This window comes from Erinaceus europaeus, chromosome 17, assembly GCF_950295315.1.
Source record: "Erinaceus europaeus chromosome 17, mEriEur2.1, whole genome shotgun sequence".
NCBI lineage: Eukaryota > Metazoa > Chordata > Mammalia > Eulipotyphla > Erinaceidae > Erinaceus > Erinaceus europaeus.
This window is the reverse complement of record NC_080178.1, coordinates 18,415,201-18,429,944: the sequence shown is the minus strand read 5'-3', so window position 1 is coordinate 18,429,944 and position 14,744 is coordinate 18,415,201. Positions and strand designations below refer to the sequence as shown.

Below are 14,744 nucleotides of genomic sequence, written 5' to 3'. Positions count from 1 at the left end.
TAATAATTTAGCATTTTTGAGTGTTCTTTTATATAAGTACCCCGGCATAATTTTTTTTTTTAAGTATTGATTTATTATTGGATAGAGACAACAAAATTTCAAGGGAAGGGGGAGATAGAGGGAAAGAGACACGTGCAGCCCTGCTTCACCACTCGTGAAGCTTTCCCCCATGGGGACCAGGGGCTGGAACCTGATTTCTTGTGCACTTAAACTAAGAAAATGATTATTTACTTATAGAGTAAGTTAAGTCCATTTACTTATAGAGGGTGAGAGACAGTGAGAGAGACAGGAGAGATACCTACAATGTTGCTTCACCACTTGTGAAGCTTCCCTTCTGTAGGTGAGGATTGGGTGCTTGAAGCTGGGTCCTCATGCATAGTAACACGTGTGCTCTTCTGGGTAAGCCACCACCCAGCCCCCAAGAAAGAGATGTTGGCATTATTGACATTTCTCATCAATTGTAGTTTCCTTTCTCATTCTAGGAAATCATCAGATCTGCCGTCTGGTCAACCAACAACATAGTTTACATTGCCAGTGGGACCAACCTGTGCGCTACCATCGTGGTGATATCTTTGAGAATGTAGACTATGTTCAGGTCCTCTTCTTGGCTTCACCTAGTTCTTATAAACTTTATATGTCTAAGAAAAGTAACGCTTTTCCTCTCTGGAACTCCTTGTATATTTGATCCCTAAAATTTGTAACTGTCAGTAAAGGTTTTAAGTACCTATCATGTTTATAACAGATTTTTATACCTAGTACTCAGTGACTCCATTAATAGCATTTTTGTTTCCTAAAGTGCTATTTGTGTTTGTATATTCATACATATTTGATTCTTTTCCCTTTTGCCTTAGGAGCTACAATTGAACGGTTAATTACAATTTAACTCAAAACTATTCATCCTCTTTCCTAACTTAATAGAGTAAGACCTGCAATTTAAAATTTGGGAAAGACTATTTCCTGAAGTTACCAGTCCTTTTATGCTGCCTTCAGCAGAAAACACCAATAGAATGATTATGATCAACAGAAACTGTGTATTAAACACTATTTCTATGTGATGTTTTCTCATCTTTTCTCATTTCTTTTTTTTAATATTTATTTATTCATTTATGTATTTGCCTCCAGGATTATTGCTGGGGCTAGGTGCTGGCATTACAAATCCACTGCTTCTAGAGGGCAATTTTTCTTGGATAAGACAAAGAGAAATTGAGAGAGGGGAAAGATAGGAGGAGAGAAAGACACTTGCAGACCTGCTTCACCACTTGTGAAGCCATCCCCCTGCATGTGTAGAGCTGGGAAATTAAACCAGGATCCTTGTGTCAGTTCTTGCACTTTGTACTACAAACACTTAACCTGGTGCACTACTGCCCAGCCCCCTCATTTTCTTTTTGTCTTTGTATATGTGTGTATTTTTTGTGTGTGTACATATGAACACATAAATACTTAACACTCATAAAAAACAATCTTAGTCTGTCCAACTGGGGAAAAATAACCTATATATACGTAAATACCAAGCAGCTTGTAACTGATGGTAATATTGGGAGATAGCTTACCCCTCTCTTAAGGTACACACTTTCATGCGTGAGGATCTGTGTTCAGGCCTTCAGCCACCAAAGGCGAGCACCATGCAGAGGGAAAGCTTCGTAGTGCTATGGTGTCTCACTATCTTTTCTTCTCCCTGTCTCTTACCCTTTGGCTAGAAAACTATGGGGGAAATAGTTTATTAACAGAGGAATTGCACTTATATATAGCCTTGGTGTTGAAAAAAAAATTCAAGTGTTACCAAAATAGACACTGGAAATAATCAGTTAAAATAACTAAGTGATCATGATACCTTCTATGTGAGAATAAACCATGAAAAAAAAAATTATAACTCTCTGGGGAAAACCTGGATATTAAGAAAGAATAAAAAACTGGGAGATGTGAAGTAGCAGCACACCAGACTTTCATGCTTCAGGCCTCACATTCAACCCTCAGTACCACTGTATTCCAGAGCTTGCTAAGTAGTGTTCTAAGATGTCTCTCTCTCTCTCTCATTCTCTCTCTATGGTGGGGGTAGATAGCATAATGGTTATGCAAAGAGACCCGCATGCCTGAGGCTCCAAAGTCCCAGGTTCAATCCCCCACACCACAATAAGCCAGAGCTGAGCAGTACTGTGGTGCTATATAAGAAAAAAAGAAAGAAAAAAAAAAAGACCTCTCTCTGTCTCCCTCATAGGTAATCAAGTATATATTTTTTGAAAATAACAAGTATTCTTTCCACAAGACTTTGAAATAGTCAAGATCTGTAATGTCTTGTGAGAATATCAAACATTTTACTTTGATTTAAAGAAAGGCTATTATTTTTAAGATTTTATTTCTTTATTAATAAGAAAAATAGGAGGAGAGTGGTCCGGGAGGTGGCACAGTGGTTAGGGAACTAGACTCTCAAGCAAGAGGTCCTGAGTTCAATCCCCAGCAGCACATGTACCAGAGTGATGTCTGGCTCTTTCTCTCTCTCCTATCTTTCTCATTAATAAAATAAATAAAATCTTTAAAAAAAAAAGAAAGAAAGAAAAGAAAAATAGGAGGAGAGAAAGAGAGGGAACCAGACATTAGTCTGGTACATGTGCTGCCAGGGATTGAACTCAGGACCTCATGCTTAAGAGTCCAATGTTTTATTGACTGCACCACCTCCTGGACCACAAGAAAGGCTATTATTTCATCTCCTGGTTTCCCTTTCATATATAACACTTTTACTTGGGATTGATTGTATAACAAATAACCCAAATGATAGCTATGTAAACCCTTAAGAGCCCTTTCTTAAATTCTCTTGATCCTATCTATTTATACTAATTTTATAGAATATAGTGATACTTTTAGATGGAGAAGGAGAATATGAACTAAACTTTTTTTTTTTTTGCCTCCAGGGTTATTGCAAGGGCTCGGTGCCTGCACCACAGACCCACTGCTCCTGGAGACCATTTTTTCCCCTTTTGTTGCCCTTTTTTTTTTTTATCGTTGTTATTGTTGCTGTCATTGGATAGCACAGATAGAAATCAAGAGAGATGGGGAAGACAGAGGGGAAGAGAAAGATAGACACCTGCAGACCTGCTTCACTGCCTGTGAAGCGACTCCCCTGCAGGTGGGGAGCCGGGATCCTTGCGCCCGTCCTTGCGCTTTGCGCCACATGTGCCCGCTGCACTACCGCCCAACTCCCATGAACTAAACTTTTAAGTCAACTAATTGTTAAACTTAACCTTATCACAATCAAAGAAATAGCTTAGTGGTAGCACACAGAATTTGCATGCTAGGGATTTTCCTGGATCAGTCCTTGTCACCACAAACAGTGCTCTGTGATCAAATTAAAAAAAAACAAAAAACAAAAACCAGCAACAACAAAAAACCTCCTCCAGAAGAAACTGAAAGTTGCTCATTATAAATTGTGAGAGAATGCTGGTTCAGCATGGTTTTTCCTTAACTAATATATATATTAATATAGGAGGTTGGAGAGGTTAGAATGGTGAGATATCAGAGCATATCTATCTATAATGTTATGTGATGCTCAGGATTGAACCCAAGACCTCTTGCATGCAAATCATGCACCTGACAGCTGGGTCATCTTGGCCCCAAGGGTCTTGTTTTGTTCTGTCTTGCTTTCAACTGAAACATCTGATTTCTTTTATTAACCCACTTTCTGATTTTCTAATTTTGAATACTCACTAACTTTGGGGGATTGAGTTAAATTTTCATCATCACTACTTTCTGGCCCCCAGTTTTATCACATTTTTCATTTTCTAGTTTGGTGAAGACTCATCAACCTCCAGTATGATGTCTGTAAACTTTGACGTTCAAGCAAATCAGAGTGGTATCAGTGATTTGATCCAGTCATCTCCTGTAGCCCATTCTGTTCTGTGGATCTGGGGCAGGGATTCTGATGCATATAGGGTAAGTTAACAGAGGATTATGACAGGGTTTTCTCAGATTGGCAGGGCGTCTTAAAGCAGTGGTTCTCAGCTTCATTGATAAAAATGACTCCTGTCACTGTTCATTTTTTGTTCAGCAAACACCCATTGATCTTCTGTTAAATGGAATATTATTCTGCTAGATACTAGATACGTAAGACACATCATCTATCTTAAGTTCTTCTTCCCAGTTAAATGGAACAGTAGACACCTGATTTCAGTCTAAAACTTCTGAACTCTTGAGTATCACTACCAACCCTAGGAAGTTTATAAACTGGGAGTCGCGTGGTAGCACAGCAGGTTAAGCGCAAGTGGCTCAAAGCGCAAGGACCTGTGTAAGGATTCCAGTTTGAGCCCCTGGCTCCCTACCTGCAGGGGGAATCACTTCACAGGTGGTGAAGCAGGTCTGCAGGTGTCTGTCTTTCTCTCCCCCTCTCTGTCTTCTCCCTCCTCTCTCCATTTCTCTCTGTCCTATCCAACAACAGTGACATTAATAACAACAATAATAACTACAACAATAAAAAACAAGGGCAGCAAAAAAGGAAATAAATAAATATAAAAAAGTTTATAAACTTTACCTGTACATATACTTAACTATTTAGTCAGTTTAATTGTTTTATTGCACTTCCAACTGTGTACCAAGTTACTGATATGACTATAGAATATAAATTCCTTATTCTGCTGGATTTTGCATTCTAATCAAAGAAAAAACTAACAAGTTAAAAAATATGTTTTTCTAGGTTTAGGTGAGAAAGAATTGTGTGTTAATCAGTGAATATAATAACAGACAATAGGGACTGAATAGTGGCACATTCAGTATAGCACACATGCACAAGGCCCCAGGTTCAAGCCCCTAGATCCTATCTGCAAGGCGAAGCTTTACAAACAGTAAGGCAGCAGTGTTTCAGGTGTCTCTCATTTCTCTCCCTCGTTTCCTCCCCTTCCTTTTCAATTTTTCTCTGTCCCTATCCAAAATAAATTGATGAAATATTTTTAAAAAGAGCAGTGTATTGTTTATTTTATTAGATTTTCAGAATTTGATCAAGTGTTTATTCTAACAGAATTAACTATACCCAGATTAAATTACATAGTTTTAAGATGTAAATTTAGTAAGCCTCTATTTTTTCTACTTTGACAAATGAGACATTTTGCAAAGAGATTATGGGAAATATGCAAGAAAATATGGGAAAAGAGTCATCTGTGCTAGTTTTAGAAATTTCCTGTGCCTCCATGTGCTAATCACAATCTCTACATAAAATTGGCTAAAACAGAATTGCCTTATGTTATAGGAAGTTCAGGACTTGATTGATTCCACGGCTCAGTGATGTCATCAGTGACCCACTTCTTTCTGACTCTTTTTCTCCCCTCTTTTCATCTGCCATGCACAGTATGATTTCATTTTAAAGCTTATCTTCCCTGTGATCCTAAGGTAACCAGCATCAAAGGACCGTCATTGTTATTGCTGTTATTATCATTGCTGAGTTAGAGACTAAACTAGCTTTTCTTTCCTGGAAAACCAAACCTAGCTTCTCCTTAAATGTCAGTGGTTCCACTGGCTTGTTCCTGCCTTACCCTGATACAAGTAAAATTAAGAACCTAGGAGTTGGGGAAGCCGGTCGGTGGTACAGCTGGTTAAGCACACATGGTGGAAAGTGCAAGGACCAACATCAGGATCCCGGTTCGAGCCCCTGGCTCCCCACCTGCAGGGGGTTCGCTTCACAGGCAGTGAAACAGGTCTGCAGGTGTCTGTCTTTCTCTTCCCCCTCTGTCTTCCCCTCCTTTCTTGATTTCTCTCTGTCCTATCCAACAACAATGACAACAGTAACAACAACAATAATAACAACAACAATAAACAACAAGGGCAACAAAAGGGAAAATTTTTTTTTAAATAATAAAAAATAAAGAACCTAGGAGTCGGGCAGTAGGTAGCACAGCGGGTTAAGTACATGTGACACAAAGTGCAAGGACCAGCGTAAGGATCCCGGTTTGAGCCCCCAGCTCCCCACCTGTAGGAGAGTCGCTTCACAGGTCTGCAGGTGTCTATATCTTTCTTTCCCCTCTGCTCTCCATTTCTCTCTGTCCTATCTAGCAACGACGACATCAATAACTACAACAACAATAAAATACAACAAGGGCAAAAAAGGGAAAATAAATAAATTTTTAAAAAATAATTACTCTGTCAAGCTCTACCACTTTAAAACATTAAATGCTCAGTTATATTCATATATTGTTATAAAGGTTTATTTTGCATATTAAGATTTTTAATTCAAAGACACTTGTGAAAATTCCTCTTTCTTTAATAGGACAAGCAGCATATTGTGTGGCCTAGAAGAACCGATTGCGCAGAAAGCTACCCTGTAGTCCCTATTGGTGGGGAATTGCCAACATATTTTCTGCCACCAGAAAACAAAGGACTCAGGCAAGTGCTTATGGATTTGACAAAGCACTGAGGTCCGCATGATTGTCATCTGGCAGTCTTTGAAAGCACCAGACTTGGACTTGAAAGATTAAGTCTTTATGTTGAAGTCACCCACATTTTAAAAATACGAATCTTGTTCCTTTGTCTTGTGCCAGGATCCATGAACTCAACAGTGATGACTATTCTTCAAAAGAAGAGGTGCAAACCCCTGACTGTTCCATAGCTGACTTCAGAAAAAGCCACACTCTGTCCTACTTAGTCAAAGAATTAGAGGTCCGCCTGGATCTCAAAGCCAAGATACCAGACGACCACGCACGAAAAGTAAGGCTCACTTCGGCTGGTGTTTATTGTCATGCACTCCGGGTGACTTCACAAGCCTCTTAATTGGAACAGATACTTAATAGAAGATAGTTGTTGAGCTTTAATTAAACCAATGGATGGCGTTAAAGAACTGGTGAAGTCATTAAGAAGCCAGTTATGCTATTGAAAGAGTGCCCACAAAGTGTTCCTAGTGGCTGCTATTTACGTAGGCCATCTGAGCATTCTCCAGTTTGCTTAGTGGAGGCCATTTGGACCACTTCTCTTATATTTTATACTCTCCAGGCCTCCAGAATAAAACTTGGAAGACTGAATATTTTCTTTCTCTGGATTTATATTATCATTAGGAATTCACATGGATTGCATAACTACTTTGCAGATAATATTAAATTCTGTTATATGTCTTTCTTTGATATCTGTGTAACTAGGTGTATATTATGTACCAAGTATGGATTCTCTTATAGATACTTCTCGAGACACAATTGAAAAGATTGCCACTTTCCAGAGAAAGCAGGCCATCCCAACAGCCTTTCTTGTATTCTTTTTCAAAAATATTTTTATTTATTATTGAACAAAGACAGAAATTGAGAGGGGAGAGAGAGACAGATACCTGCAGCATTACTTCACCACTCATGAAGCTATCCCCCTGTGAGTGGGGATTAGGGGCTTGAACCTGCATCTTTGAGCACTGTAATGTGTGCACTTAACCAGGTGTGCTGCCACCTGTCCCCCTCCATAGCCTTTTTTTAAAATTTAATTTTAAAAATGAGGGGCCAGGTAGTATTGTGCCTGATTAAACAATACAATACCATATGGAAGGAACCATGTTTGGCCCTTTGCTCCCACTTGCAAGGATGGAGGATAGATTTCACAAATGGTGAAGCAGGCCACTGCAGATCTCCCAGATCTCTCTCTCTCTCTCTCACTCTCACTCTCTCACACTCTCCCCCTCCCTCCCACCCTCTCTCCAGTGTTATCACTGGGGCGTGGTGCCAGCACTACAAGTCCATTGCTCAAATTTTTTTTTTCATTTTATTTGATAGGACAGAGAAATTGAGAGAGAAGGGGGAAATGAAGATAGACATCTGCAGACCTGCTTCTCTACTTGTGAAGTGATCTCCCTGCATATGAGTTGCCAGAGTTCAAACTCAGATCCTTGCACAAGTCCTTACACTTAATACTGTGTGTGCTTAACTGGGTGCTCCACTTCTCAGCCCCCCCTTCTGTCTCCTCCTCCCCTTTAATTTTCTCTCTGTCCTAGCAAATAAAGTAGAAAAAAACTAAAAATGATCATTTACTGCTAAACATTCACTTAGGCCAAAGCAAATGCACACAGTGTCAGGCACAATTTGAGGTACTAGGAATACAGAGATGCATAAACCATGAGTCCTTATTTGAGGTAATTCTTTATGTAAATGTTATAAGAACAAAGTAAACTGAGCATCTGTGCATTTTTTTCCCCATCTTTCTTTTCTTTCTCCCTTCCTACCTTTCTTTCCTTTATTTATGAAAAAAAGGAGAGAGAACCAAAGAATCACTATGGCACATGCATTACTGGGACTCAAACTCAGGGCCTCATACTTGAGAGTCCAAAGCTTTATCCACTATGTCATCTTCTAAGCTGCGGGATCTGTGCTTTTCAACTTAAAAGATAGCAAATTTTTATTATATCACATGCTACATGCTACTGTCTTCTGAATAAGTTCTCATTGGGTTGTAGAAACTTAGATTTTCTTGAATGGCTTGGTAAATCACCTTTACATATGTTTGGGGGGTGTATGTCTATTAATTTTCGAAAATTAAAATTTTTGCTTTTATGGAATCTAGGCTATCTACCTCTTGTTATTGCCATATGATATGTCGATGACCTTGGGTTTTATTTATAATGATAAATATCTAGTCAAACTGATTCTGTGGGACTCAGATAAAAACTGCTATCCAGGGGGTCGGGCGGTGGCACAGTGGGTTAAGCGCACGTGGCGCAATGCGCAGGTAAGGATCCTGGTTCGAGCCCCCAGCTCCCCACCTGCAGGGGAGTTGCTTCACAGGCGGTGAAGCAGGTCTGCAGGTGTCTATCTTTCTCTCCCCCTCTCTCTCTCTGTCTTCCCCTCCTCTCTCCATTTCTCTCTGTCCTATCCAACAACAAAGCAACGTCAACAATGGCAATAATAACCGCAACGAGGCTGCAACAACTAGGGCAACAAAAAGGGGGAAAAATGGCCTCCAGGAGCGGTGGATTCATGGTGCAGGCACCAAGCCCAGCAATAACCCTGGAGGAAAACAAAAAAACAAAAAACTGCTATCCACAGATAGCGTTTTCACATGCCCCATTATTTTATAACTGAGCTAGTCTTTATTTTGATATTTTTAGGTTTTGCTTTCCCGAATTAATAACTATACTGTTCCAGAAGAAGAAATTGGGTCTTTCTTATTCCATGCTATTAACAAGGCAAGTACCTACTTCAGACATCTGAAACTTAAAAGCGTAGTTATTGTAATTAAAACTTAAAATGTATGCATTAGAAACCCTATTAGAATAAGTACTCTGTTTTACTAACTGAGGTATTTATTTTTTTTCCAGCCAAATGCTCCTGTTTGGCTGATACTCAATGAAGCTGGACTCTACTGGCGAGCAGTAGGAAATAGCACCTTTGCTATTGCTTGTCTTCAGAGAGCTTTGAATTTGGCTCCGCTTCAATACCAAGATATACCTCTTGTCAACTTGGCCAACCTTTTGATTCACTATGGCCTTCATCTTGATGCCACAAAGCTGCTACTTCAAGCTTTGGCTATCAATAGCTCTGAGGTAAGGCTTTATATTTCTTTGTAACTCTGTATATCATGTGGGATAACAGAAATTCAGGTAGAATTTGCACTTTTCTAGGGAGAGTATAGAAAAACCTTTTTTTTTTTTCTTTCAGAGTAGAATTTGCCTATTTAAAGAGGGCATAAAAAGATTATTTTGTTTTATTTTGGGCATGTTCATTTTTATCTTAAATAAATGGCATTAATAGCTATTGTCATTTTTTAAAAGATTAATTAGGGTGGGGGCAGATAATAGCATAATTATTATGGTTATGCAAAGAGACTGCCATGCCTGAGGCTCCAAAGTCCCAGGTTCATTTCCACATACCACCATAAGCAAGAGCTGAGTGGTACTCTGGTTAAAAAAAAAAGATAAGAAAGAAAGACTTAAAAGATTAATTAACGGGGGGTCAGGTGGTAGCACAGTGGGTTAAGTGCCATGTGAAGCACAAAGACCAGCATAAGGATCCCGGTTGGAGCCCCCAGCTCCCCACTTGCAAGGGAGTCGCTTCACAAGCAGTGAAGCAGGTCTGCAGGTGTCTGTCTTCCTCTCCCCCTCTCTGCCTTCCCATCCTCTCTCGATTTCTCTCTGTCCCATCCAACAACGACATCAATAACAACAATAATAATAACCACAACAACAGTAAAACAACAAGGGCAGCAAAAGGGAAAAAAAAAACAGCCTCCAGGTGCAGTGGATTTGTGGTGCAGGCACTGAGCCCCAGCAATAACCCTGGAGGCAAAAAAAAAAAAAAAAGATTAATTGGGGGTCGGGCCTTAGCACAGCAGGTTAAGCATACATGGCACGAAGCTCAAGGACAAATGTAAGGATCCTGGTTCGAGCCCCCGGCTCCCCACCTGCAGGAGAGTCGCTTCACATGCAGTGAAGCAGATCTGCAGGTGTCTATCTTTCTCTTCCCTCTCTGTCTTCCCCTCCTCTCTCCATTTCTCTATGTTCTATCCAACAATGACGACATCAGTAACAACAATAATAACTGCAACAAAAGGGGAAGGGGAAAAAAAAGCTTTAAAAAAATAAAATAAAAATAAAAGATTAATTAACAAATCTATTTATTGGGAAAGAGGGGGCAAAGCAGAGCATTGCTTCACCTTGGTGTAAGTTGGTGCTATGGACTGAACCTACCGTCTCTGGAGCTTTATGTATATGAGTTGGTACTCCAGTAGACTGAGCTATCTCCCAAGCCCTTATTTTATTTTCCACTGGAACTTCACACCTACACATTTTCACCAGTCCTAGTGGACTCTTTCCTTTTGAAACAGAAAGAAAGGAAAGCTACCACAGTAGCACTTCACAGTTCACAAAGCCCCCACTGGTTCAGGTGCTTCCATGCAGTGCCTGTGACTTCAGCTTACGTGCTCTTACAGGGTCAGATATGTGCCCTGCTGGGGGAGCTATCTCCTGGCTCTGCAGTTACTTTTTAGAAAGTTAAAGTGTATAAGGAAAACTTAGTATTAAAAGTACACTGTCACTTTCTGATGTCAGTCTGAACTAATCTAGTTCTAACTAAATCCTACTAATCATAACATGAATGCAGCCTAATATACTATTTTAGCACTTCACTTCATAATTTTTTAAAAATTTTTTCCCTTCAGGGTTATTGCTGGGGCTCAGTGCCTACACTACAAATCCACTGCTCCTGGAGGCCATTTTTTCCCATTTTGTTGCCCTTGTTGTAGTTGTTATTGTTGTTAGAGCTGTTATTGGATAGGATAGAGAGAAATTGAGAGAGAAGGGGAAGACAGAGGAGGAGAGAAAGATAGACACCTGCAGACCTGCTTCACCACCTGTGAAGCGACCCCCCTGCTGGTGGGGATCTGGGGACTCAAACTGGTATCCTTACGCTGGTCCTTGCACTTTGCGCCACCTGCGCTTAACCCGCTGTGCTACCGCTTGACCCCCTATTTTTTTTTAATATTTATTTATTCCCTTTTGTTGCCCTTGTTTTATTGTTGTAGTTATTATTGTTGTCCTTGTTGTTGGATAGGACAGAGAGAAATGGAGAAAGGAGAGGAAGACAGAGACAGGGAGAGATAGACACCTGCAGATCTGCTTCACCACCTGTGAAGCGACTCTCTTGCAGGTGGGCTCCAACCAGGATCCTTATACCTGTCCTTGTGCTTTGTGCCACTTGCGCTTAACCTGTTGCACTACTGCCCGACTCCCCAGATCCCCTATTTTTATTATTATTATTTTTTTACCAGAGCACTGCTCAGCTCTGGCTTATGGATGTGTGGAAGATTGAACTGGGACTTTGGAGCCTCAGGCATAAGAGTCTGTTTGCATAACCGTTATACTATCTACCCTCCACCCTATAATTATCTTTGTATCAGCCAAACCAATTTAAAGGGTATTTTGATAGTAATATATATATTATATATATATATATACATATACATATACATATACATATACATATACATATACATATACATATACATATACATATACATATACATATACATATATATATATATATATTCATACATACACCAAACCTTCTACAGCCCCATGGACTTAGGTCACTGACTTGTAATCACTTATACTGTTGCATGATTTTCAAGATACTACTCCCACATATTTTAGCATCTTTGAAATAAGGCTGCATGTTATAATTCATGACATCTTAGACTTGATGAAATGTAGTAAACAACAAGTAGTATAAATGCTTGTAAGTTTTATTTACAAAGAAGCCTTTAAAAGAAGTATACATGAATGGCTTACACTTATTTCAGCTATCCAAAACTAATTTTTTCAATGTAAAAAGACAGTGTTGCCTGTTAAGAGTTTTCTTTGAAATATAAAAATTCATAATTGAAATTTAAGTATAAGTTTATAATCACTGTATTATATAACAAGCTAAGTTACCATTGGAGTGTATCAGGCATTTATGGGATGCTCTCAGATTAGGGATAGATATTTGTGATGAATATTTCCAACAGAGGTGTAAAGGTAATAGAGAAAGAAATATGCCAGTTGAGCATATCACTAAAACAACTCAGTTAGACTGACAACACCACGTCAGTGAATTCTTGGACTTGTTAGTTGGAGTATAAATTTGAAAAATTCTTAGTATCTCCTAAAGCCAAATATTTGTGTACCTCAAGACAAATTGCTGTGCATATGCTCAAGGAAAATTAGCGCATTAAATCTAAAAAATATATTTACAAGAGTTTTTTTTTTTTTTAGTTTTTTTTTTTACTGTCTTTATTCATTGTATAGAGATAGCCAGAGATTGAGAGGGGTGGGGGAGATAGAGAGAGAGGGAGAGACACAGAGAAACCTGCAGACCTGATTCATCACTAGTGAAGCTTTCCCCCTGCAGGTGGGGACCAGGGGCTTGAACCTGGGTCCTTGTGTACTGTGATGTGTGCGCTTAACCAGGTATGCCACTGCCTGGCCCCCTACAAGAGTTTTTGTAGTAGCTCTTTTCGTACTATGTGCGCTTAACCTGGTGTACTACTGCCGGGCCCCATAGCTCTTTTCATAATAGCCAAAAACAAAAGAAAAATACAAATGATTGTGAGTAGAATGGATGAATGAACTGGAGTATATTCACTCAATAGCACATTACTCATCACTTTTTTTAAATGAATGAAGGACTGATATACAGAAAGTCATTCAACTTCTTGTGAATTGTAACTCTTAACCAGGTGTGCCACTACCCAGCCCCCCAATTTCTTGAATCCCAGTTTTGTGTGGAATGAAAGAAGTTACAGAACAATACATATAACATATGCACTTCTACATGAAAGAGCATGCTCTCGGGTTCCATTAATATGAAGCTGAAGAAAAGACAAAGCTTAACTATGGTGACAGAAGTCACAATATCATAACAGTAGTTTTTCTCTGGGCTTGGGATTGCATTGCCCAAGGGGTAATGGGAGCATTCTAAATGTTTTCTATCTTGAGATGAGAGCTTACAGAAATGTGTAAGTATATAAATGTCATCGAAATCTTCACTTATGACTAGTGTAGATTACATTATGTATTTTTATCTTAGAAAAAAAAAAGCAATTTGCATTATGTATTTAGTGCCATATGTAAATAAAAATGGACAGTTAGCTATAAATTTTTATGGGGTAACCTGAAAGCAGTCAAAAGACATCTATAGTCAGGGTTTTTAAATTCTCATAAATACTAACTCATGAACATTTTGATGATTTTTCTTTCTTTCTTTTCAGCCCCTGACCTTTTTGAGCTTGGGAAATGCTTATCTTGCTCTGAAGAATATTAGTGGGGCACTTGAGGCCTTTAGACAGGCTTTGAAATTAACAACCAGATGCCCAGAATGTGAAAGCAACCTGAAACTGATCCGCTGTATGCAGTTCTATCCTTTTCTGTATAACATCACCTCTTCTGTTTGCAGTGGTAAGCAACTATTAATGTGTTGGCAAAAATAATGAGCTCAACCAGTGTTCCTCTCTCTAATCAACAGACCAAAGAAAATGATTTTCTCAGATTTTCCCAAGGATTTTGCCTAGGTATAATTCTAAATACATGGGCAATTAATGAACCAATTAATTGATAATTTGCTATATAGCTGTCTCGGTGTATTTTCTCTTCCATTTAATTCTCAGCCTGGTTGAGAAAGGTAATGCAAATACACTCAACTGGGCTTGCTAAACCATGAGAAGCTTTTTTCTGAGCACCAAAGTCTGCTTTATAAATTATTGATATTAATGGTAAAAGTTTTTTTTTTTCTCCTGCTCATCAAGTCAAGCTGTGCAGTGTGGTTTGTTTTTCTCTGCTCATTCACTGAAAGTGTTACTTGTTTGCATTCTTCCACTTTATGCCACAACCACAAGTATGTAAATAAATGCATCCTACTAGACAAAAAAATTACTATCTAAACTGTTGTAAATCTGTCAATTAGAACTAAGAATTCCATGATGTTGGGTAATTTACTTGTTTAACCTTCTCTACAAGAAAAGTTTGACTTGAATCTAAGAAATACTATTTACATGTGCATGTATCCTGTGTTTTACCATTTTATTTTTTAAGAATTATTTTTAATTATCTTTATTTATTTATTTATTGAATAGAGACAGAGAGACACATTTAGTCCTGCTTCACCACTCGTGAAACTTTCCCCCTGAAGGTTGGGACTGGGGCGGGGATGGGGGGGGCTTGAACTTAGATCCTTGCTCACTGTAACATGTGTACTCAACCAGGTGCACCACCATCCAGCCCGTTTTACCATTTTAGAGCACAGAGTGATTGCTCTGTTAAAAGTTCAGGT

The 14,744-nt window shown here is 39.0% G+C and overlaps 1 protein-coding gene across 5 annotated transcripts in view; it reads left to right on the top strand.

The window, feature by feature from the left end:
• Positions 1 to 14,744, top strand: part of TTC17 (tetratricopeptide repeat domain 17) — a 125,628-nt gene that overhangs the window by 39,423 nt on the left and 71,461 nt on the right. For 4 of the 5 annotated variants that reach the window (XM_060176572.1, XM_016194637.2, XM_007537790.3 and 1 more), the window contains exons 10-16: positions 483 to 595; positions 3,778 to 3,924; positions 6,245 to 6,360; positions 6,516 to 6,681; positions 9,050 to 9,127; positions 9,260 to 9,484; positions 13,687 to 13,873. In XM_060176572.1, coding sequence (XP_060032555.1) covers positions 483 to 595; positions 3,778 to 3,924; positions 6,245 to 6,360; positions 6,516 to 6,681; positions 9,050 to 9,127; positions 9,260 to 9,484; positions 13,687 to 13,873 — 1,032 coding nt within the window. The remainder of the gene's footprint in view (positions 1 to 482; positions 596 to 3,777; positions 3,925 to 6,244; positions 6,361 to 6,515; positions 6,682 to 9,049; positions 9,128 to 9,259; positions 9,485 to 13,686; positions 13,874 to 14,744) is intronic. The other variant, XM_060176571.1, reaches the window with a different exon arrangement.